Genomic DNA, 24,537 nt, shown 5'->3' with positions numbered 1-24,537 from the left:
ACCTAGTCAATAGTCTCATATAAATATTGTTTCAATCACGACCAAAAAAAGAAGAAGAAAGAAGTCGTCCAGGTGTGAATGAGTGGCAACTCCTGGTCATTGGATTCTAATTTAAAAAAAACATGAATAATTGCATATCAATATTATGTATTTAACGGATTGGAAAATGATTGTTGGCTTCAATGAGGCCTAATATTTGTAGTCTCAATTCTAAGTGTCGATTGGTGTTACAATAGTATGATGCGGCATGATATATTATGTGGAATTGAAAAGAAAATTTATATTTACCTACATGACATGACACCTAGGATATGAGACCACAAATCTTAAGTCTCATTGAGGCCCCTATCATTGCCCTAAACGGATTCTAGTTGTATATTATAAATTTGATTCTCTCTCTCTCTCAGACCACAAATCTTAAGTCTCATTGAGGCCCCTATCATTGCCCTAAACGGATTCTAGTTGTATATTATAAATTTGATTCTCTCTCTCTCTCTCTCTCTCTCTCTCTCTCAAAAACCTCTAAAAAACCTCTACTAGTGTTGTCTTCATATGGATGCCCAGATCAAGGAGGTAACGCTAGTCGTCGCCCTTGCAGAGGCTTTTGCCTACCTATTAGCAGTAGCTCCTTTGTGGCTTCTAGTCTTGCTACTTCTTCTTTGCGTCTATCTCGTCAAAGGAGATGCGACTCTCAATTATTCTGAGGTGTGGTGTATCACAGTGCCGATGTGGCTGGGGTCGAGTTATAGCTTGCCATTTGTTGGAAGATTGGGGTGGAGTACCAAGACTCATTTAGTTTTATTCTTCCATGATTGCCCTGTGCAGCCATGAATTATTGAATTTAATCTTCATTGGGACTCATGGGTCACCCATGGATTCCGGTTGGCACTAGTTGGGATGACTTTTCTTCCTCACTGGTTGATGATTTGCTCAATGACGGGTCTCGGGGGATTGTGACAGCGACGATAGTTGCCAGCAATGGATAGGAAGATTCCTAAGGTCATAGTGACGGCGGTAGCCATTGGTTTGCTAGGGTGCTAGGGTTTTTCAATGGGCTAGGGCCTTCTGGATTTGCTACATTGAATTAGGTTAGGATTTGGGTCTCTTTGGGCTTGAGCGTTTGCTTTGCCTAATTTAGGGTTTATTTTTTGGTATCCTACAAGATTGAATTCAAGTTTCTAATATTTAGATTGTTTTTCTTACTTGTAGGCCCGTTTTGAATAAACGAGCTTTGTGGAACTAATGAGCGGTGTTAATTAGGTCTTTTGTTGTGCTAGGTCTAGATACATGATCCAAGCCGTGGAAATTGATGTAATACGCTGTTTCTGACAGATATTAATATAATTATCTCTTATCTCAAAAAAAAAAAAAAAAAAAAAAAAAAAAAAAACCAATTCATATCATTATTTTTTTTGAATAATTTTATTCATATCATTTGTGTGTATATAATTTTTTTTTTTTTTCGAATGAAGAAAGAAAATTATAACAAGTTTCCTTAATTGTTCCTATTCCTAATACATCCAAATAATAGGCATGTGAAGCTAACAAAGGTAGTGAATGATTCTATCCATAAATATTTTTAGAGTGACCGATGCTTGCAATGGCATGTGCTATAGTTTGCTTCTCTCCAAATGTGTTTCTTCCTAATCGACTGAAATTGGGTTGCCAATCTTAAGATGTCTTGAACCAGGACTTTGATCCTCCAACTCTCCAAGGCATAGAAATGTTTTTGTTGATAACGTCAATGAGGATCTTCAAGTCTCCTTCCACTTAGACTTTAAGATAACCATGAAGTAAGATGGCATGTAGACCAGCTCTCAAAGCAAATGATTCAGTGGTAAGGACATCAGAGACTAATTTTCTTTGAAGAATTTCCCATATTATTTTTGATAACCAAACCTACAGCACCGTGATGATTTAGAAGGGTCATCAAAGTTCAATTTAACATGGTGTATCTGAGGGGGATGCCATTTAATAAGCTTGGAGCTGGATCATTTGTGTGTATAAGAATCTATCATTTTTGAATCATAAGATTGAACCGAGCAAACAAAATCCTCCTACTCAAAATCCTAGGGTTTAGGCTTTGCTTGGATTGGGTTATTGAACACGATTTGGGCCATTACTCATGTTGTCAAGGAGCAACCCTACTAGTGCTTCTTTGGGTCACTCAACCCGACCCGCACATTTCGATGCAACAGTAGTTTCAAAACTTGATTAAGATGAAAATTATGACCCCTGATGATACATTTCTTAAGTATGAAAATTATGCATCCCACTCACACCACATAATGAACACTTTTAAGAAGGAAATGACAAATAAACCTGTAATCATTTTGAGATAGGGTTACTTCAAAACACATGCCTTTGATTACTTTAGAAACTTTTGTCCAATATTTTCTGCACCATCTTTATAGTAAGGGCTCTCACTTTCCGCCAGATAATTCCTTAAGGGCTAAACATTAAACCACACAAGTTCTCAGAAGATAAAGCAGCTACATGGTAAAGACTATACAGCATATGCTCCAAAACCATTGATTTTATAGATTACTATATCATCCACCATTCACTACTTTGATCAAGTCTAACCAATCACTCCAATCAAAAGTAGCAAGAAGCCATTAAGGAACTTGAGCACTTTGCAGAATAGGGCCACATCTATTTAGAACTCTCTCAAACAGTGTTGCAATTTCAAAAGCAAAACCATTCAAACACAAACATCTGAAGTAACACACCTTTTGCAAATTTCAATAACAAACAAACTGGCTCCACTATCCCCTCTATCAAAAGCTTTTTTTCCTTTTACTTGCTTTAACCAAATTCCTAGTTTATTTAAAGAAACAACCATCTTCCTCTTCTTCCTTCATTATTTGTTTCAGCTGCTCTTCTTCTGGCTATTTTGGCAGAGATGCTACCCCTTCCTCCTCCACCTGCATCTCCAATACCTCCTTCACCACTACTACAAGCCCAAAAGCAAACTAATCCCCTTCCTCCTCCACCTGCATCTCCAATACCACCTTCACCACTACTACAAGCCCAAAAGCAAACTAAGCCACACTCTCTAAATCAAATTATCATATCAAAGTATGCCCAGAATCAAGGCCTGGTGCTCGATGCAGCAGCAAATCATGAATCCAGAAAATCAGAAAAACAACCTATGCTCCGGCCACCTCAGGCTCGACGAACCAATCCACTTATATGGTGTTGTGCAATAGTATGTCTCATATTCAGCCTTATTCTTATCTTCTTTGGAATTGCAACTTTGATCATGTTCCTTGTTGTTAGACCTAGAATTCCATTGTTTGACATTCCTAATGCAAAGCTCAACACCATCTACTTTGACTCACCAGAGTATTTCAATGGTGACTTCGCTTTATTGGCAAATTTCTCCAACCCAAATCGGAAAATAGATGTAAGATTTGAGTATCTGCAGATGGAACTGTACTTTTCTGATAGGCTCATAGCAACTCAGTCTCTTGACCCTTTCACACAAAGACCTCGAGAAGGAAGGTTGGAAGCAGTTCACTTGGTATCCAGCTTGGTTTACTTGCCTGAGAATCACGCTGTGGCGCTTCGAACCCAGGTGCAGAACAATAGAGTCGACTATAATATAAGAGGAACATTTAGAGTGAGAGCCAGTCTGGGACTGATCCACTTTTCCTACTGGTTGCATAGCAGATGCCAATTACAGATGACAGGTCCACCGACTGGTGTTTTAGTTGCCCGAAGTTGCAGAACTAAAAGATGATGATGAGAAGCAAAACTTGTACCATCTTTCTTTCTTCTTCTGTCTGCATTGAGATCTAAATGGAATTCTTGGTGTATAACAGTGAGTGTATAATATATTAATATGATACATGAACATTCTATCCTACAACAAATGAAGTTTGTTTTGTGATATTATTGATTGTATTGAAAAAAACATAGGAGAAAAATCATCATTTGCCAATGCAATAGTACATAATGAAAGAAGTCACAAACAGAGGAAACATGATAAGATCCTCTGCGCAAGGTAAAAAAAAAAAAGGAGTCCTCAGTGTTTCCCCTGACAAATTGGAACTCTTTTTGAGGGAGGAAGAACTAGAATTCTACTTGAGAAAAACAAGAGAGTAGCAAGAATATTGTTTGGAGAATCAACTAGGATCCTGCGCTGATCTCCGCATAAACTCTCTCCATTCTTAATATTTGCACAATATTCAACTACGGTGTACTTGTTTATTCACCAAAAGAATTCATATAAAAAGCATTAATTGATCCAAAACTTTAGAGAAACTACAGCCAGAGAAGGAACCAAAATAATAGCTGGGAATCCAACTCCAGCATTGTACATAGAGGGTACATTCTTAAATAGTCCTACTCTGAAGTGTCCTCCTAATCAGTAAGCACCGAACATACCATCACTGGTTAGATTAATCAACAATTCAAATATCCATAAAAATTGAAAGAGCTAATCTTTAATCTAAAGAAACAACAGAAAGGTCACAGTCACGTGTTCTTGTAATGGACAGCTGGTTCAACACAATACATTTACTTTTTTCTTTTTCTTTTTTATACTTCTGTCTTCTTATGCCCAACCACTGTTATGAACATACTGTAAATCTCCCACTATCATGAAAAGTAGATACCACACTGTATATCTCCCACTATCATAATCCTCTCCTATCCACCTTGTCTAACTGCAAGCATAAAACTCACACAGGAAGTCCCTACATTCACTGACTGAAACAGCCTGCACATGACAACTAGCCCACCTCTATACTTTGCATAAGAAAAGAAGAAACGGAAATCAAACAGTACTAGAATTTGCAGCAGAAGGCAATACCATAAGAAAGTCTAAACTGCCTCATAGGAAACTCCACTCCTGTTTAACATGACCATGAGCTTGGTTGAAGCAGATAGCTAGTTGACAAAGAGCACATCTCACCAAAAAATTAGCAATTACCATTTGAGTGCTAAATCATATCTGAACCTACCCTAGTATTCCTATCAGTCCTAAAGTATATCCGGCATCTTATGTTAATCAACGTAATAAAGAACCTCAACCACAAAAAATATAAATAACTAGACAGCACAAGGATCCACCGATATTTGATATAAAGTTTCGAGACAAAGTAAGTTCTCAATCTAAACTTTTAGACCACTATGTGTACATTACTTCTGAAAATTCAGAGCAATAACCACATAAAACGATCCATAAAACAATATGTGAGAGCTAATCCAAAAATACAAACCGAACCTCTTTTACGGAGCCAGAGCAGCTTCACTTTGTACTCACTTCAGCTGGCGTCTTCGCCTCGATAGACAATGCATGTAGTCCACTCTCCAACTCCTCTTGCAACAAGCCGTAGATGAGCCTATGCCTCTTGATCATACTCTTCCCTTCAAACTCCTTAGTCACAACTCTCACATTGAAATGCGTCTCCCCATCACCACTTCCTCTAACTCCGGCATGCCCGGCGTGTTGGTAAGAGATATCCTCTACTTCCAATTCCACAGGACTAAGCTCTCTCGCCAATGCTTCCCTAATTCTCTTCCCTCGACCCCCCAAATCACCCGAATTCGACTCCTCTTCATTCGAAACACTCCCTACCACCTCCAATTCCTTCACATTTCCTTCTGACCTCGATTCAACATTCACACTCTCAATGCCACCATTGATTCTCGAACCCAAAGTCGAAATCTTTTCACTAGTGCCACTCAATTGCTCAGCATTTTCATTAGAGCTCAATCCAAGACTAGAACCCTCAATGCCACCATCGATTTCCGAACCCGAAGTCGAAATCTTTTCACCACCCACTTGAGAATTCAATCCCAAATCCACAGAATCCGACCCACTAACCAAATCCTTAGCCTTTTTCTGCATCAACTTCAACATATTCAAAAACCCATTATTCCTACCAGGGGATAAGCTCTGCTGAAGCCCAAGATGGAGCGCGAAATCGGGTCGGACCCTCAAAATTTCCTCCACGGGTTCACCCGAGAGCCCTTTAACGAGCAGAGCAGCGAGACCTTTCGAGATAAGCGCGTCGGAAGCGGCCTCAAAGAACACGTTCTTGTCGGAATCGAGGTAGGCTCGGACCCAAACCTGCGACACACAACCTTCGACCTTGTTCTCTTTTGTCTTGTACTTATCTTCGAGGGGTTTGAGCTTCTTGCCGTAGTACAGGAGCTCCTCGTACTTGGCTTTTGGAACCGGTACGGACTGGAAGAGCTTGACAATTTCTCGAAGCTTCGGGGGGAGTTCTTCGATGGGTTGCAGGGGCATTGAAGCTGATGGTGCTAAGGCAGATGGGGATCGGGATGAGGATATGGTGGGGATTCTTTCGAAAGAGATGGGTCGACGGAAGGAAGAGAAGTTTGGGTGTTTTGGGAAGGCGGACAGGGTTTTGGGGTTGAAAGAAGAGTTGGGGAGTTTGGTTGTGAATAATCGAAACGAGGATGAGATAGAAGAAGACGACGACATGATTGGTTCTCAGACCTCTGGTAGTAGAAGCAGGGAATTTCAGAGAAACACACACGGTGATGAAATAGACGGAGGGCTAAACACACAGTTTGACCAGATGGATTAACTACACCTGAATTATTATTATTAGAGTCCGGTTATTGTCACTCTACTAATTACTTTGTTCATCCTATATTTCTTTTCTTATTCTACATATATTTTTTTAGTTTTAAATTTACTTTGTTACCCATTTGCAATACTCAAAATACATTTTTTTAATATAGGGTTTATCTCTTTTTATATTTGGCTTCCTCTATGTCTCTCTCAATTCTTTTTGGCTTCCTTCTCGTCTCTCCCAATCAATCAGTCTCATGAAGTTTCAGTCAGTTCGTCTCACATGTAGAGGTTTGGCGTATATACATACCCGAAAATCATAAAATTATTCGATAGAGGTTTACCAAAAACTATTCAATATTTCGGTAATACTCTACCGAACGAAACAAAATCTTGTAACTTTCAGTTCTACGATCATAAACGAAGAAATATGGAAACAAGTATGAGATTACCTCATTTTTATGCTCCAAGTAGGTGTTTCCAAACTCCATTAGAGTTAATATGTGTGAGGGCGTTTTTGTGTTTTTGGATTTTCGGTAGCAGAACCCTCTTGATAAAGCGAGATTAGGCCCAAAATCGATCAAAGGTTAGACCCGAGAATGATTTTGTTGTGACCAGCTAGATGGTAACAGCAGCAACTAGAGATAAATTCACATAACAGAACTTATAGGAGGATATGGCGTGGGAGCTAGATGCCTGGGAGTTTAGTAGAGAGAGAGAATTCCAGCAATAACATGGTTCTGGGTTTTGGGTTAAGGTTGTTTAGATATTGATGGCTAGGTTATCAGAGATGAAGCTTGATCTCTTGCTTGATGTTTTTGGGTCATTGTGGCTTGATTTCCAACGGCAATGAACCCGCTTTTTATAGTGGAGGTAGGCGAGGAAGATCAGTGATATGAACCGAAGGTTTTGAAGGAGTATTCTCAGTTTTGGTGGGATAATCCTAAAGCTTTCTAGTTTTGTTTTCTCTATGAAACCAAAAAGGGTGGAAGCTCGTTCAAGCTATGAGAGTGGAGGTCGATGGTATAGGTATAGGACGGTGATAATCCCAGATTCTACGCTGCTGTGATCTTTGGGGGATTCTAATCCCCTAATTTCTGCTATTGTAATTCATGATCACAAAGTCTTAGAGTTATTGGAAATTGAAATAGGATTACTGAGGATATGAATTGGAAAGCTTCTCCATAGATTCTGGGCCAACAGCAGTTCTTGTTAGAACGATGATTCTGGTTTGGGGGAGAAGACGACTCAAATGGGTTTTGGGCTAGAGACTAGTTTAATGGACATTGGGTAAGGGAATGACTCTGGTGGGCTGTAAGTTTTGCTGGGCCTGCTTTCATCTCTCCACTAGCCCATTTTAAGATTTTGGTCCCTCAAGCATGAATTTTGGTCCCCAAGTCCAAAATCGTCGATGGATCTTATCTTAGCAATGAGCCTCATAGAATCAGTTAACTTCCACACCACATCCCTCCATATAAGCCCCAAGTGTATAAACGTAGCTTGGGTCTACGTGTATTGCATGGTAATTTGGCATGACAAATTCTTGAAGATGCATGTTAATTGCTTGAGCATTTGGGCTTGCACTATTTCTAGTTAACTAGACCTTCTTTTGGACTGCAATGAGCTTGCTTGAAGGCCCAACGAGATTGCCGGTTTAATGAATCGTCTCTTCATGTGTCGCTTATAAAATTGACTTGGAATTTTGGGTGTCAACAATATGATATATTTTGAGGCATAAAAGTTGTTAACACAGCATGAAAACGATTGAAGATGATGATTGCTAAGAATCAAAGTGTTAGGGTTTAATAATGAATGAAGAGATTAAGAATGAAGTTTAAGTACATGTTCTATAAGGGTGTAATCAGAAAAATAAATTGTAATTTTTAATAAGATATTATTTTTTATTGTAATTTCACATTAGGCATTTTAGTCTTTCAATAAATAAAAAACTTATAAGGTGAACAAAGTATTTAGTAGGGTGGCAATAGCCGCACCCTATTAAGGTTACTATTATTATTACTGTTGTTGTTGTTGTTTTTAAGTTGAAAATACCATCTATTATACAATTCAGCAAACAGTATAATAATGATTCACCCCCTGAAGGACAATCAAAAAGAGCCATTACTTATAGTACACTACCGAGCACACCCAACTTTTAGATTCAAAACTTCAAAACAAAGAAAATTAGACCTCTGCTAGGTCAATAATCACCTGATAATTATTCCCCTGATCATGATCTTTTGCACTTTGAAAAGGAATAAAATGGAGCTCTCTCTCACTCGGCCCAGATCGTAAGTGTCAAGTTTCGAGTATGGGTCGTCGGTGCAAGAGACGTGCTAGTGCTATAGAGGTCCGGCGATCTGGTATCGATTGTCAAAGAACGTCGGCGATCAATGTCAAGGGATAATTGCCTTGAGTCACCTAAAAACTTATCTACGTCTAATTGACAATCTTAAATTGGCTTTTGAATGGTGGCATGGGATTGTTTGCTCATCAATCCTAGTCTGGAGTGTGCCGTGTATCACTAGTTTGCTGCTGAACATCAGGATGGGAGCTTGTGTGTCCAAGTCTAAAACTAAGGAAGATGACGAGTCTGAACATACTGTTGAGTGCACCTCATCACCGTACAATAGAAAAGTGGGATCAAAAGTTGGTCGAAGGAAAGACATATGGCAAAGCTGTGATTGCAATGTATCCACAACAAGACACCATAACAGAAGTAGTAATTTGATGCTAATCTGCATTTTTAACCAGGACATCAACTGTTCCCCATGCATGCATCCACCACCTGTAATCATTTGACTAAAATGAAGTCGTGTTGAAATAAAACACAATTTTTTATTTATATTACTGATCGACAGCAGTCTAATGTCAGTGATGATGGAATAGCTGAACACATTAAACAAGTAAATATTCAAAATAACACAGCTAAGAAGGATATCCTCTGCTCCTATTTCTAATGTTGTATGGCTTTTATGTTTCAATGTTCTTAAGGCTCCACATCTCCATATCTTATACAGTTATAACTTATAATGAATGTTTATCGGCAGTTGCTGAATATAAAGAAACAGAGGAGGGAAAAAAAAACACGTAAGAATAGAATAAATAAAAAAACTACATGTATATAGAAGCCATGTTTTACTGACATAAAAGCATAGGACTCCTCATTAGCATGATGTAGCAGCAAAAAGTCATGCTAAATATGCAAGCCGACATAGCATTTATGTACTATATATCTAGACTTTATTAGCCTTTTATTTTTAGCCATTTATGTATATGGAAGAGTACTGCCTTTTGATTCCCTTCCCTTTATTCCAAGTCCTCTATATATTAAGGCTCTAATCTGAGGCTTATAACACGAGAATTCAATTGACTTCTAAGTTAGGCAGGAGATAGTGTAATCAGTTCATGCATGCTCTATTTGCCCCAGCCTCATTTCCTCCCTCTTTACCTTGCTCTTATGTTTCAAGTGTTGCTGTTATCTATATCTTATTGTTTGTTCAAATTCTATAATATATCCCATGTACAGTTTTATTCATTTTCTCTCACTCTTATTATGTAATGTTTCAGTGACAGCCCATCGCATCTCATCAACGCAGAAGATGCGTCAACAGCAGACGAACCAACTGATGAAGCATAAGAAGAAATCATATGAAGTAATTGTTCCAAACCGATCGGATCACTTTTGAATTTGTATATAAGGAACAATACCAGCTTTTGTAATATGTCAAAAAAAAAAAAAAAAAAAAAAAAAAAAAACAGTTACTTATTGTTATAAATTATAAATGGCGTTTCTTAGCTTATTATTGTTACTCTATTACATATACAATGAAGGGAAAAACCAAACCCGCAGCTTACCTAAATTTCTCCACCATAATCAAAAAGTTCAAACCAAACCAGGTGTACAGATTTTGACAAAAAACAATTGGTGTTCAATGTTTGGCTGCTTGGTTTGCATAAAAATTCTGCTATGTAATGTTATGAAATCATCAAATCAATGATATTCTTTTTGAAATCAACGATATTCTTATGTAGGAAGAATTCCACAAATAGTCACTCAACTATGACTCATTCGACACTTTGGTCACTCAAGTTTCAAATATATCACTTTGGTCACTCAACTATTACACTGTCAATCACTTTAGTCACCCAAGGGGCATTTTATCTCACTTTGATCATTTCTCCCAATCATTTTAATACATATTTCTCAATTTTTCACAATTGGTTGGACGAAAATATCATTAATATTGTGGCAAATAATTTTTTTTTAATGAAAAAAATTAAAGAAGTGACTAAAGTGAATAACAGAGTTAAAGTTGAGTGACCAAAGTGATATATTTAAAAGGTGAGTGACCAAAGTGTCGAATAGGTAAAAGTTGAGTGACCATTTGTGATATTCTCCCTCTTATGTATAGAAACAGTTACTTTTCTAAACAATCTCCATCAATATGTAATTATTGTTTTTTTTCATTACATATTTCTAATTCATTGATAACAGTAAATCCTGCGGCAAAGCGCGGGCAAAATTTTCTAGTGAATTCTATTTTTGAATTCCCGGTTTGTGCGGTGGGAGCACGATTATTTTACACACACACACATATTTAGAGTCCTCTAGCCAGCAAGAGAGTGGTGGTGTGGGCAATGTGCACATTACTTATGATGTGGCTATGATTTGTGGCACGATCATTGAGCTTAGGTAGCTCGGGCATAGTCAAGACATAGCTAACGGGTGTGCGGAGTAGCCCAATTTTATAATGGAGTATGCAATGGCAACTCAGACATAGCTAACGGGCGTGTTATGCAGCCCAATATTATTACGTGAGTGTAGTGGCATCCTAATTTGACTTATGAGTGGTTGCAGCGGATTATGATGGCAACTTGAGTGAGCCGCCTATCTGCCCAAAACACCCGTTCTCCTTTTCTGAAGCCTATCGCTTCTTCATCCTGAATAAATCTCTGTTGGAGAATAAAATCATTTCCCAACAAGAAATCTGAGCCTTGGCCTTCAGATTGCCAGACATTATGGATGATAAATGTTCCTCCACCAATGGTGATATGAACATTTTTTGCTACTTTATTCATGGTGAGATGGCTTCCATCAAATGTGACACCAGTAGCTGTTCTTTTCTTATCTTCTTTCCAGAGTTCTTCTGGAATTGCAAATCTCTTTGCAACAGTAAATCCTGATCCATTATCTATAAAGGCATGTAGATGATATTTTTTATGATCAGGGAATTTTAGCCCAATCTCTATGTAGTTGCTGTATCTACTAGTAGAGACGACTTTCGATTGTTGAAGCTCATTTTCTTGAGCTTGTTCCTTTGGAATGAATGGTTTACATTCTTCTGGAATAATTTCTGGTGGTTCAACCAGTTCAAAATTTAAATTTTCATCAATTTTATCTTCATTGATGAGTTCTTCCTTTATTTTTGAGGAAGACTGTTCCATGATTTCTTGGAACAAGGCTTCTACCGTTTTCTCTTTTTGTTCAGAGAAATATTCTTCATATTCTTGTTCAACCAATTGGCTGACAAGGCCATTCTTGGTTTTTCTTCTTGCTTCAGCTATGAAGCATTCTTTGTGATAAGTCTTTTTTGACTCTTTGATTACACGCATTTATATGCATGTAATTGTATCTAAAACACTAGAAATAAGTTAATCCTCAAGTCAATTATAATGTAACTAATCCATTTTTATTTATTTTGTAGTAAATAAGCGGAATTATGGATTTCGGAATAAGTTGTGTGAAATTGGAGCAAAATAGAGTTTCCGACAAAATGACGAAAGTCAAGCTTGAGACAAGTACATTCAAAGGAGCGAAACTTGATGGAATTACAGTAGAATTAATTAAACTAATTAATTTTAGTTTAATTGGAGAATGGGGAAAGCTTAACAATTAATTAAACCAATTTGGTTTAATTAACCAAAAAGGGAGCTGCCACATGTCAATCATTTAGTTAAACAACCCCTTTGGTTAATTATCCATTTTGCTGCCTTCTTTCCCTTCATCACGTGGTGCACTAGCATGGCCACCATTCTTTTAATCATTTTTTTCTCTCACACAAAGGCCCAGACCACAATTTCATTCTGCTGATATTTTTGGTTCCTTTTTATCTCTCATTTGCTGACGTCACTTGCACATGACCTTATCTTCCTCTCTCTTGCAAAACGGGCAGCCACACATTGAATGAAGAATACCCTGATGCTGCACACCCATATATTTTTTGACTTTGTCAAGGGGAACCCAAAGGCTTCCTAGGCCTAAGATAAACCCCTTCGGCGCATGTGAAATGCTCCAACTGTGCATTGCAGCACAGTGCCTCGCCACTTTGACAGCTTCGGGGTTCGAACCTAGGTTGGGGAGCACACCCAACTAGGCAAGAACCACTAGGCCACTTGCAGTGGTTGCACACCCATATATATATCCTCTCCACCCAACAGTGCCGGAACACGAAAAAAAAAAAACAGAGGCAGCCCCTTTGGGCTGCTCTCTTTCTCTTTCTCCTCTCTTCCTCCTCATTTACCATATTCTAGTTAGTTTTCTTTTGGGTTTTGGTAGAATTTCTCACACAAGCTTCAAGGATTCATCAAGAGCTACAAGATTCAAGCTTTAGGTATTTGTGGGAGTTGTAATTCAAGACTAGTCATGCTAGCTTTTTAGCTATTTGTGACTATTCTTGTTTTCTCCTACACTTCTATACTCTTTTCTCTTTGAATTTTGTAATCTTGATGTCTATGATTATGGGTTGTGAGTAATTTTCTTGTTGGGGTTTAGGGTTGTGTCCATAACCCAAATTTTGTGTAAAAGATGCTTATTTTAATGTAATGATGCAATTTTCATATGATGGATGCTTATATCTATTTTTGTTGGGTTAAAATGCATGTCTAGGAGCCTAGTCAACTCTAGGGTGTGTATTTTGAGTATGTCTAGGACGGAGTTAGAGGCTTGACCCCCTCTAATTTCTAAGCTAGAAACCTTCAATTTCGTATTCAATGGGTTATAAGCATGGTGATTTACACCCGTTGCGTGATTGCGCGGGCGGGTCGCTTAGTAGTCTAATTCCTCGAACTCTAGGCCTCTTGATGTGAATTAGTGACCCTTGAACCGGCTCTAATTCATGTCAAGTGAGTTCCTACGGCCCTTGAACCGGAGTAGGAATACCATGAAATGGAATTTCGGTCCTTGAGCCTTGAACCGCCTTGGATACGACTACCGCCAAAGTAGGAGATTTGCATCTACATTATATTAGCTTCCGACACATAGAATTTGGGTGAAGGAACCTCCCTAGCACCCGACATTCCCATCTATTTGGTTTACACTTTTATTAATTTCTTTGCATTTTTATTAATTGCTTTACATTTCATTACTTTTTGTTAACTTAAAATCAACTCTCAAAATATTGAATTTCTACCTCATTGTAAATAGTCATCACTAGGCTCTTAGTTTTGATTAGGCTTGGGTGAAAACCAAAGCCGAGCATTGCTAAGGCTTGGTGCCTTAGATTAATATTTTTATTTATTTTCTTTTTCTTTTCTTTGTTTGCTAAGTGTCTTTATTTCCGATTACCCAAGGATTGTGAGTTAGCCACTAATCCCCGTGGTACGATAAACTTTGGGCATAATATTTCCCTATCTTGACAATGATACGTACGCTTGTGTAAATGTGTATCAAGTCACTCTTCACAAAACATAGGGAGACCATCCTTTTCGTGACATAAACAATAGTAGTCACAAACGAATGTACCAGGGTTCACCTGATAAGAAGACATAAAAGATTCTGTCTTACTTTCTTCCCAGTTTTTGATTTTCAAAACATTCATTTGTCTGGATTCTAAGTACTCTACTTCAGAATCTGTCTCAGACTCAGATGAATCTTCTTCTTCAGACCAGGCAGAGTAAACTGACCTGTCGTCTTCTTCATCATCAGAATAGGCTATTTCGTAGCCTTTCATATTTGCTGATTCAACTATATGCTCATATTCTTCAAAGAGAGTCTTAGTAGAAGATCTTTTACCCTTTTCCGGGCATTCATTGGCATAGTGCCCTTCAGCTTTACGCCCTTCAGCTTTACATAACCAACATCTGCAAGCTTTCTTGCTTGGTTGTTGTTTATGTTGATGAGTATTCTTCTTTTTCTTGAAGAATTTCTTCTTAGGATTTTCATCCTGTTGTTTCTTGTAATGGAACTTTTCTTGAATTTCCAATCTTTTCTTTGATTACTCTTTTTGAATTTTTTAGAGTAATATTTTCCTTTCTTCTTTCTGTAGAACTTGGATTCATGACATCCCCAGTTGGTTGGCATATCCAGTATTCCGTAACAGAAATTTTCAACTCCTTTGAGTTGTTTCTTGGCCATCTTTGCTCTAAGATTGGCTTTGCACTGTTCTTTCAGTAATTGCCGGATTCTGTCGGCAATTCCCCCAACTGAAAATCTTTCAATTGGTTTTTCTGCTATGCTTTCTCGCACAGCTGTTCTCCATGGTTCAGGGAGTTTCCTGTGCAACAGGTTGACTAGATCAGTATTTTCTAGTTCACCAATTGTACAGTAATATTCTTGAAATTCATTCAAGTATTCTTCAAAATATCTCATGTCGCAGATTTTGAGAGCATAGATATTTGATTTGGCCGTTTCTCTAGCCTTTTCACTCATATTTGCAAGATCTCCACAGAACTGATCGTACAGCGGTGCTGCAAAATCATACAGAGATTTTGAAGTTTTGATTTCTTCCAGCCACTCTTTTCCTCTGGCTGTTTCCTTGAAAGAGTAATAATACTTCTTAGCTACTCCTGTGAGGGTAGTTTCAAAGTACATCTGAAGATCAGGAGCTTCAAATTTTCCAAGGGTAAGAGCAGATGCCATCATCAGGCTGTCTACCCATTGGTCAAGAGTTTTTCTCTTGTCTAGAGCTTTGTCTAGATCTAGCCAGATACCATAATTAGAAATTGGTATTCTGGGTATCTTGTCCTCTGGGACAAATCTTTGAGAATTTCTTTCTCCATTTCTGCCCGTAGGGGCTTTCTGTATAGGGAGTTTGACTTTTCCCTTTTCTCTGGTGATGAAAGTTTTGGAGCTTTCTCCTTCTTCCATTTCAATATCCTGGTAGGGAAGGAGTTTTCTTTCCTTTCCTGGATTGAAGTTTTTCATTTCTTCGATTAGTTTTTCTAATCGCTCAGGATTTTCGCAAAATTCTGCTTCTTCATAGAGATCATAGAGCTTTTGTGCTCTAACCATATTAACTGGTCTGTTTAGATCAGCTTCTAGTTCTTCTTCAGTTATAGACTCTGAGGGTTCTTCAGAGGTTTTTGTACCACTCACACTAGCTTCTCTAGTGCTGTAGCTTCTTCTGAGAAGATTTTTGTTTATCCTGATGTTCTCAGGACAGACATCACTTTTTCTGTGATTTTCAAAATTTAGACTGATTTCTCCAGTCTTTCTGCTCTCATAAATTTTAGCTTTTGCACTTTCTGCTGGTAGCTTCGAACCAGATAATTTCCATTCAATTGGAAAAGTTACTTCAGGGGATTGGTTAAAAGTTAATACTGATGGTTCTTTCAAGGGACCTCAAGCAGCAGGTTTTGGTGGAGTATTTAGGGATTCAGAGGGCTTGTTCAGGGGTGCTTTTGCACATAGAGTTAGTGTTTCCAGTGCAATTGAGGCAGAACTTTCGGCGGTTATGGAAGCTATAAGGGTGGCCTCGGCGAGGGGCTGGCAGAAGCTTTGGCTAGAAACAGACTCTGTTCTAGTAGTCCACTACTTCAAGGCACCTCAGTTGGTTCCTTGGAAGTTAAGAGTGGCATGGGCTAATTGTGTGCAATGTGTGCAACTCATGCAATTTAAAGTAAGTCACATCTACAGGGAAGGAAATGCATTGGCTGACAAATTGGCTGACTTTGGGGCTACAAATATGGGTTCTATTTGGTACATTAAAGTCCCTTCTTTCGTTACAGGCCTCTATGGACGTGATTTGACATCAGGCACTAACTACCGTTTTCGGTAGTTGATTAGTTTATTCTTGAACTATTGTAATTGTTCTTTTTAGTTGTTTTTCCTCTGTATTAGTAATTGGTATTTTCAGTTGTACTTGTTCAGCTTGTGTTTTCTTATGGCAAGGTATTGGCTTGGCCCCCCTTGCTATGTATCTTTTCTTTATTCATTAATAAATTCGGGTAAGAGCGCTGAGTTAGCTCTTATTCCGCTTCTCTAAAAAAAAAAAAAAAAAAAAAGGAAAAGTTACTTCATTCCAAGTAACCTTGTGGATCTGTTGTGAATGGTTCTTCTGACTGGTGAGGAATCCAGTAGTAAGACCAGGGATGTTTGATATCCTTGTCTTTGGCTCTACTGTGGTACTCATCAGTTTATAGTATATCCTGTATACTATTGCCAATTCTTGCATATCATTTTTCATAGATATGCCATCTGTCTTGACTCTCAGTCGTAGACAGTGAGCTGCATCCTTCAAGCTGGTAGAGAAATTTGGGAAGCAGTTGAAATATGCCACTTGGTTACACAGAGATGCTTCAAGGGTTCCCAACAGACTAGCTTGAAAATCTGTCAGTCTATTGTCTTGTAAGACACATAGAACTGAACAGTTTATGCCTTCGTGAGCTAAAAGTTTTATGCCTACTTGGACTGCTCCAATATGCATAAATTGATAATTTTTTTCTTTTGCTCTAGCAACTTCAGCAGGAGTGATCAGTAGAAGATCGGTTTCTCCTATTGTAGAGGGGGTTGTAAATTCCAGTAATTTGAAATGATGGCTATCCATCAGGTTAAATGTTCCCCTTTTGTATATTTGTTTGAAATCTAGCTTTGGAATTGAGGCGTTTTTTACCTCTTGCTCGATCTCTTTGTATTCAAATTCTTCAGCATTTAGGAGTTGTACTCCTTTCTTTTTCCCGAAGATGCTCATCATATTGACATCTCGAGTTTCTTTCGGCTTTTCATACCGAATACTAGTAGAACTAGTTGAGGGATCCAGAAAAATCATGTTTGGAATAGGATTCTTTTCCGGTCTTTCTAATGGTTTGAATCCATTAGCCTTATTTGGTTTTATTGTAGGCACTTTCTTGTCCTTCAGTATATTTTTCATAGAATCCAGCGTTTTTTGCTGTTCATTGATTTTTCTACTAACACTTGTTAGCCTTTCTTCTTCCATTTTTGGAAGTTCTTTGATATAATCCAGTTTGTTTTCCAATTTTTCTAATTGGTGGATTATAACAGGAATTTTCTCTAGATGTTCTTGATATCTAGATATTTCTTTCTGCAGGATCTGATATTTTTCATCAGAAGATTTTAATAGAGAATTCAGTCTCTCTATTATTAAATCAGACATTGTCCCCTTTGGGGATTCCCCTGCTGAGCTCTTTACAAGCTCTGATACCAGTGATTTGCGGATCTAACCAATGCTTAGATAATCAAGAGGTTTTTGTTCCTCTTCCAGAATATATAAAAGATTATCAATATCTTCTTCTAATTTATAAATTCTGGTTTGAAGTCTATAGATGATATCCCAGTAATTGGGAGTCTCTCTACTAAGACCTTCTCTATACTCTTTTAGTTTTCTCAATTTTTCTCTTTCTTTATGCAGTTCTTTGCTAGTATTTTTGCAGATAGCATTCAGCTAAAGTCTGTCAATGATTGAAATCTTGAATAGTAAGTTACTATTTACCTTTGAAATAGAGGATGATTGCAACGTCTGTATATATATGTAAACGAATAAACTCTGATGGGCCCACCACGTTTCATCAAAACTTTAAACAAATAATGAAAACAGACTGCAAAGAAACCAAACTGACAAGGACATCTAATAAAGGGTACTATCGGTAGAGGTTTTGCTAAGATGGGTAGGTAAGAATGAAAAGAAGAAAAAGTTGTGTAAAGAGGAAGAAAAAGAAGACACTGGGGTGTATGAGAAGTATTCTCGAGGATTTGGGGTGTATGAGCATTAACCCTTTTATTTTTAGTAGATTGAGTACTTGTTTTATTTGGTTTTCAAATCTAATTCAGCCAGTAAATGGTCCAATTTCTGAACCGGGGCGTTTCAAGGGATATATAGGAGAATTGAGATGAAAATAAAGGGTAGACACATAGTTACGATGAGATTGATAAAAAGGTTGCAGTACCGGTTTTGTTAGATTAGTAAAACACGCAATGTATTTAAGTGGTACGAGTTCTTGAGCTTTCATGACAAGGCTGCTAGATTTTATCTACCCTGCCTATTCTTTCTGGTTGCACATTTTGTTGTTTTGTTATGCTGCAGCTTAGATCTTGAATTGATTGAGATTGAATGAATACTTTGTAGATGAATATCTTATGTACCATTTCAGCTTCAATTCATTGTCATTTAGATTATAAGATATTTAAGCATTATGTATCTATATGTTTATCAAACGGATTCATAGTACTGTTTTTTAACAATAGAATGTTGTTTGTTTTGCTTGCAGGCAGCAGTTTATCTTCTACAACATCTGTGTACAAGGTCTGTTTTGTCCAAGAACTTCTATTATAGTAGCATGTTTTGTCCATCCCCCTGATTTGTACTGTTTTGTAGAACATTCTACTATACGTATATGAACTTCTACAACATCTCTTAAAGTAGCATGTTTTGTCATGTATCCTATGTTTTTTCTTAATTCGCGATGCCATTAATTCATCTATCCTATTTACTTTGGCAGCCAACACAAGACCAATCTTGGAACCATGAAGCATATTTATTATTTCCAGTTCATTTGGATGGAATACTGGATAATGCGAAGGTTATGAAAACTAAAAAGGAGATCTTTTCAACCTCAGATGTTCTTCAAATATTCCGGCAGGTGAATGAAGATTTCATCCTATTTTATCCCCCGTTTAATATGATACAATTCCTGTTTCAAAATAAAGGTTGTACTGGTCTGTAGAACAATGTAGGCATGGTTTAAGTCCATCTATGAAAGTATGAATAGCACTGGGTTGCAATGTTAGCTAGAGAGTGATAACGGTGAGTTTTTTTGTGACTTTTGAGATAGCATGCATGATGCAGGACAGCAATAGGTGGGTTATTGCCTATAACTGTGCTGAGCCTTAGATGGTAGAAACTTTAGTAATGGAAAGAGGTGTTTAGAGAGGAGAAAAAGATAGTGTTGCAGTTTTGGGTAGTTGTGGAGAAATTAGAGTGGTTTGAACTAATAGGGAGGCAAAGAGAGACTTAGGAAAGAGATCTCAAGGCACTACGACTTTTAGAATTGGTGAAATCTATTTGTCAAAGTTTTTAAGGTCCGGTCATTTATCTACGGTGATGAAATGCTGAAATGCTTTTATCTACCATGACGATTTACTATTAATTCTATGTTTATATGATTTACAGTGACAGCCAACCTCAGCAGCAAACGAGCCCACTGTGGACGGCTGTGAAGATCTAATGTAGAACTATTGGTTCAGATTAAAAATGTAATATATTTAGGTTAAAACTAACTATTTCTGTAACCAACATGTAAGAAACAGTGTTGGTTAGTTACAACAGCAATTTTTTGAAATTGTAAATAGAGAGGCTTGGTTTTTCCTCTCGAAACTCGAAAGAATAGAGAAGCCCGGTTAGTATACCTGCTTCTACTTAGAATTTCAATTTTTAAAATATATAAAGATACAAATGTTTCGTAAACAATGAATGTATAAAACTTGGCAAGTAAACAAACTTGCAGCATGGTTATCCCACTAGCATCACTTTAAAGTACAGGATAGTAACTTGATTCCTCTAGGAAAAATTGAATTCTTGTCTCACATACAAACATATAAAAAACACATCTCAGTTTGAATCTTTGGTTCAATTACATTGCCATACATTTGCTTCTGTTTCTAGAACTAAATTACCATACCTCTTTAAAGAAACAAGGCTTCCGGTGCAACTGAATACTTTCTTTTCAACTCCACTCCATGCATTTTCTATTCGTCTCATTGAATTGTGCTTCCAATTCAAAAAGTAGCAGACACTAGGATGATACTTCCACCATCCATCATCTTTTTGGACAAAAAATATGCCGTCATTCCATTCACCAATCTCTAAACCTGTCATATGGACATCTAACATTGAATTTGTAATCCAACGCCCACTCTTTTGTTCCATAATTTTTCATCACCCAAATCAAAACATACATGCCTGGTGAAGCATCCACAAGGGCCAGGGAACCTTTCAAATTGAGCAAGTGACCGTAATCAGAAATGAGCGAATTACAACCGGTGCTTAAGGTAGGATGAGGAGTCCAACAGAACTCCTCTTTTTTGAAATCAAACGAAATGATGCGGCTTCTTCCTCCAACATTATAGCCTACTTCACCAACAAACCAATGCATGTCTCCATGTGCACATACGTTTTTGGTGCTCAACATACCCGGAGGACCAGCTTGTATTTCTCGCCATGAGCATGAACTTTGCCCCAATACATAAACAAAAGCCACCACCTGACAGGTCCGAATATCAACGGAAACACAAACAATTTTGTAGGTGTTGGCGGTATTATCAAATCCCATGCCGTAATAGTCCCGTGGAAATCTAAAATTCCTTGGATTGATGGGATCTTCAAAACTTCTCTCCCCCAAGAGGATTCAGTAAGAAGCATGGACCTCCATATATGGAAGTGTTCTTTTAAAGAAAAAGAGGTTGTAGAAAACAAATTCTATATCGTAGATATCGTAGAGGGACTCGAACACAATCTTTGAAATATGGAGGTTGTAAGAGCTACTTTTTTTCAAGTCATGCTCGCCATTATATTTCAGTGATTGCAAGTGTAATTCCTTAGGCCTAGATGTAGATCGAGAATAAAGCATAAGTTGAGGCACTTCAGCTACAGAGTTGAGCAATCGTGACATGTGGAGTGTAGCAAACAAAGGGCTGTCGATTATTGTTGAGAAGGTCTTGGAAACACATGCAAATTGATTTGGTGGGTAGCCTCATAAGAATGTTTACTACGGCGTCCTGAGGTAGATCCATCAACTGAGGCTTCGATTTCTTATTTCTTCTCTGCTCCAATCTTCTGACTGAAAACAACAACAAAAGATGGGGTGTCAAAGACAGAAAAAGATCGACGCATCCCTCTGAAAATTTTCCGCCTGACCAGAAGCTCCATACAATTTCGTTGCTCATCATGTTGATTCCAGCCATCCTTGAGAATAATCCATACAATTTCATAACAGAAATAATAGGTTTTCTGCAAAAGTTTTGGGGATTTCAACGTATCGTGCCTGTATAATATGCTCTCCACTTGTCACATGTCATGAGTTAATTTACTTTTTTACCCTTAACTACTTCTTTTGACTTCTAATTCCTTTATAATGATCAAATCTTACAAATAAGGATAATATGCTCTCCACTTGCCACATGTCATGAGTTAATTTACTTTTTTACCCTTAACTACTAATTCCTCTTATGTTACTTTTTTTTTTTTTTTTTTTTTTCTGAGAATAATTCTTTATGTTACTTTTTTTTTTTCCTTGAGAATAATCCCTTTATGTTACTTCACAAAACCTCACTCTCCTACTACTCTCATCTCATCATCTAATCCTGCTACTGCACTCATACTCGTCCAGTTCTGCTATTGCACTCGTCATCTCCTAATCCTGCTACTGCACTTGTCCAATCCTGCTACTGCACCATACTCGTCCAGTTCTGCTACTGCACTCGTCATTGCCTAATCCTGCTACTGCACTCGTCCAATCCTACTACTGCACTCATACTCGTCCAGTTCTATTACTACACTTGTATTCATGTTCTGCTACTGCACTCGTCATCGTCTAATCCTGCTACTGCACTCGTCCAATCCTGCTACTGAACTCACTGCACTCATACTCGTCCAATTCTGCTACTGCACTTGTACTCGTGTTCTGCTACTGCACTCGTCCAATCCCGTTACTGCACTCCCTGCACTCATACTCGTCCAGTTTTGCTACGGCACTTGTACTCGTGTTCTGCTATTGCACTCGTCATCGTCTAATCCTGCTACTGCACTCTTCATCATCTAATCCTGCTACTGCACTCGCTACACTCATACTCGTCTAGTTCTGCTATTGCACTTATACTGATCTTGATTTAAGAGTTTGATAATAAAGGACGCGACAAGACGAGTTTGTGGGAATTTTCAGGAAATTTTTTGGATACCCGAACTAATTTTTATGAATTTTAGCAGTTTTGGTATTAAAGAAATTATTTCAGAAAACAAAAAAAATTATGTCCTGATCTGGTCCGTGCATTATCTCCATCGCTTGATATCAACCGTTGAGATCAAGAATATAGTGGCTGGAATAGGACAGAGCACACCAGATTTTACCAGAAGCTTCAAGCTTCTTCGACCCCGATCAACGACCCGAATCAAGATCCGACCGGAATTCTTCGCTCCGACCACCTCCGGCCGGGAAACCTGTCGCGTTCGGTTCTTCACACCGTTGTCGTCACGCCTGTGGTTGTGCTTCGTCTGATCGTGCACCGTGGACGGAGAATCGAACGCCGGAAAGCATATAGTAGCTCTGGCGGGTTTTGCATTTTCCAGAGCTTCTAGTTGGACTCGCCGAAATCTGACGTGAGATCGACCACCGGCACCAGAGCTGTGGCAGTGTCCGGAGTTGGACGAGGCAACGTTGAACAAGAATTGGAGATCTCTTCCTCGAAGCCTTTCATGAACGAGTCTGTTGCCGGAACGGGATCAGAATTGTCGAGGAAGACCAGTAGGTCTTCTCTAAGTCACTTAACTTCGACCGAGTCGAACTCGTAGCTCCCAACTTGATTCTTGATATTCATGTCTTCCATTAAAAATCAAAGAAAATCTGATGAGAGTCTCTTTTGGTCTGATAATGACATTGCAGTAATTTTAATAAAAAATTGTATTAATTCGTAATTACGCATGAAATTTCAGAGGTTAAGTCTACTCCATTCTCTTTGGGTTTGGGCTTTGTGTCCTTAATTGTATAAATCTAATACAAGATGGGGTTTCTGTTTTTGTAAATTTGGTCAGTTACTTGTATGTAATTTTCTATTCTTTTATTAGGGGCCAATAAACTTGAACTTGAGCATAACTCATAGAATCCCTAGATTTTAAAGTAATAAAAAAAATCTAGGGGTCAATAAACTCTTTTATTAGGGGCTAATAAAAGTTTGTTGACCCTCAATAAAACTTTTAATGACCACCAATAAGAGCAAGAGACTTACATTCAGCAATTAGTTTTATTATGGGTCAATAAAAGTTTATTTTATTGAGAGGTAATAAACTTTTATTTGGGGGGGGGGGGGGGGGGGAGGAGGGGTCAATAAACCTCCTAAAACTTTCAAAAACAAGAATATCTTCATTTTTTATTGATTATTGACCTTTATTAAAACTTTTTATTGGGAGGAGGCAATAACAATTTTTATTGGGGGGGAAATAACAATTTTTATTGAGAGTCAATAAAAACTGTTATTGGGAGACAATAAAACCTCCTAAAACTTTTATGAGATCTCCGACGACCACCCCGTGGACCTCTGACGAGCTCTCCAGTTACCTTCAACGCTCGATGAGACCTCTGGTGAGGGTCCGAAAAATTCCGGTGAGACTCCGACAAACTCTCTGGTGATCTCACACTCTCTCTCCCACTTTATCTTTATGTGACGATGGGAGATAGGGCAAAATAGTCCTAAAAATAAACAAAAAAAATAGCTTAATTGAGATCTCCGACAACCACCCCGTGGGCCTTTGACTAGTTCTCCAGTTACCTTCGACGCTCGACGAGACCTCTGGTGAGGGTTTGAAAAATTCTGGCAAGGTTCCTGCAAAGACCAGTGAGACTCCGACAAACTCTCTGGTGATCTCACACTCTCTCCCACTTTATCTTTATGTGATAATGGGAGATAGGGCAAAATAGTCTTTAAAAAAAATAAAAATAAAAAAAACTTAATTGGGTATTAGAGAACAAAATCAATTATCTTATGGGTAATGGGGAAATCCATAAATTTAGTGGGTTTTGAGGGGGATTAATTTCCATAA

The 24,537-nt window shown here is 38.0% G+C and overlaps 2 protein-coding genes and 1 long non-coding RNA gene across 3 annotated transcripts; 2 read left to right on the top strand and 1 right to left on the bottom strand.

The window, feature by feature from the left end:
• The first annotated feature begins 2,334 nt into the window (after positions 1–2,334).
• LOC133731348 (uncharacterized protein At1g08160) lies at positions 2,335–5,206 on the top strand. The gene has a single exon (XM_062158741.1). The coding sequence runs from the start codon at positions 2,906–2,908 to the stop codon at positions 3,743–3,745; it is 840 nt and encodes a 279-aa protein (XP_062014725.1). The 5' UTR covers positions 2,335–2,905; the 3' UTR covers positions 3,746–5,206.
• On the bottom strand, positions 5,060–6,564 carry LOC133731347 (sufE-like protein 1, chloroplastic/mitochondrial). The gene has a single exon (XM_062158740.1). The coding sequence runs from the start codon at positions 6,458–6,460 to the stop codon at positions 5,258–5,260; it is 1,203 nt and encodes a 400-aa protein (XP_062014724.1). The 5' UTR covers positions 6,461–6,564; the 3' UTR covers positions 5,060–5,257.
• A 12,416-nt stretch (positions 6,565–18,980) lies between these two features.
• Positions 18,981–20,117, top strand: LOC133731784 (uncharacterized). The gene is made up of 3 exons (XR_009856815.1): positions 18,981–19,032; positions 19,229–19,369; positions 19,900–20,117. It is a non-coding gene; the product is annotated as an uncharacterized LOC133731784 (long non-coding RNA).
• Positions 20,118–24,537: the final 4,420 nt, after the last annotated feature.

The sequence above is a fragment of the Rosa rugosa genome, chromosome 2, assembly GCF_958449725.1.
Source record: "Rosa rugosa chromosome 2, drRosRugo1.1, whole genome shotgun sequence".
NCBI classification, from domain to species: domain Eukaryota; kingdom Viridiplantae; phylum Streptophyta; class Magnoliopsida; order Rosales; family Rosaceae; genus Rosa; species Rosa rugosa.
Note: the sequence above shows the minus strand (reverse complement) of the source record. Positions and strands in the feature narration are given on the sequence as shown.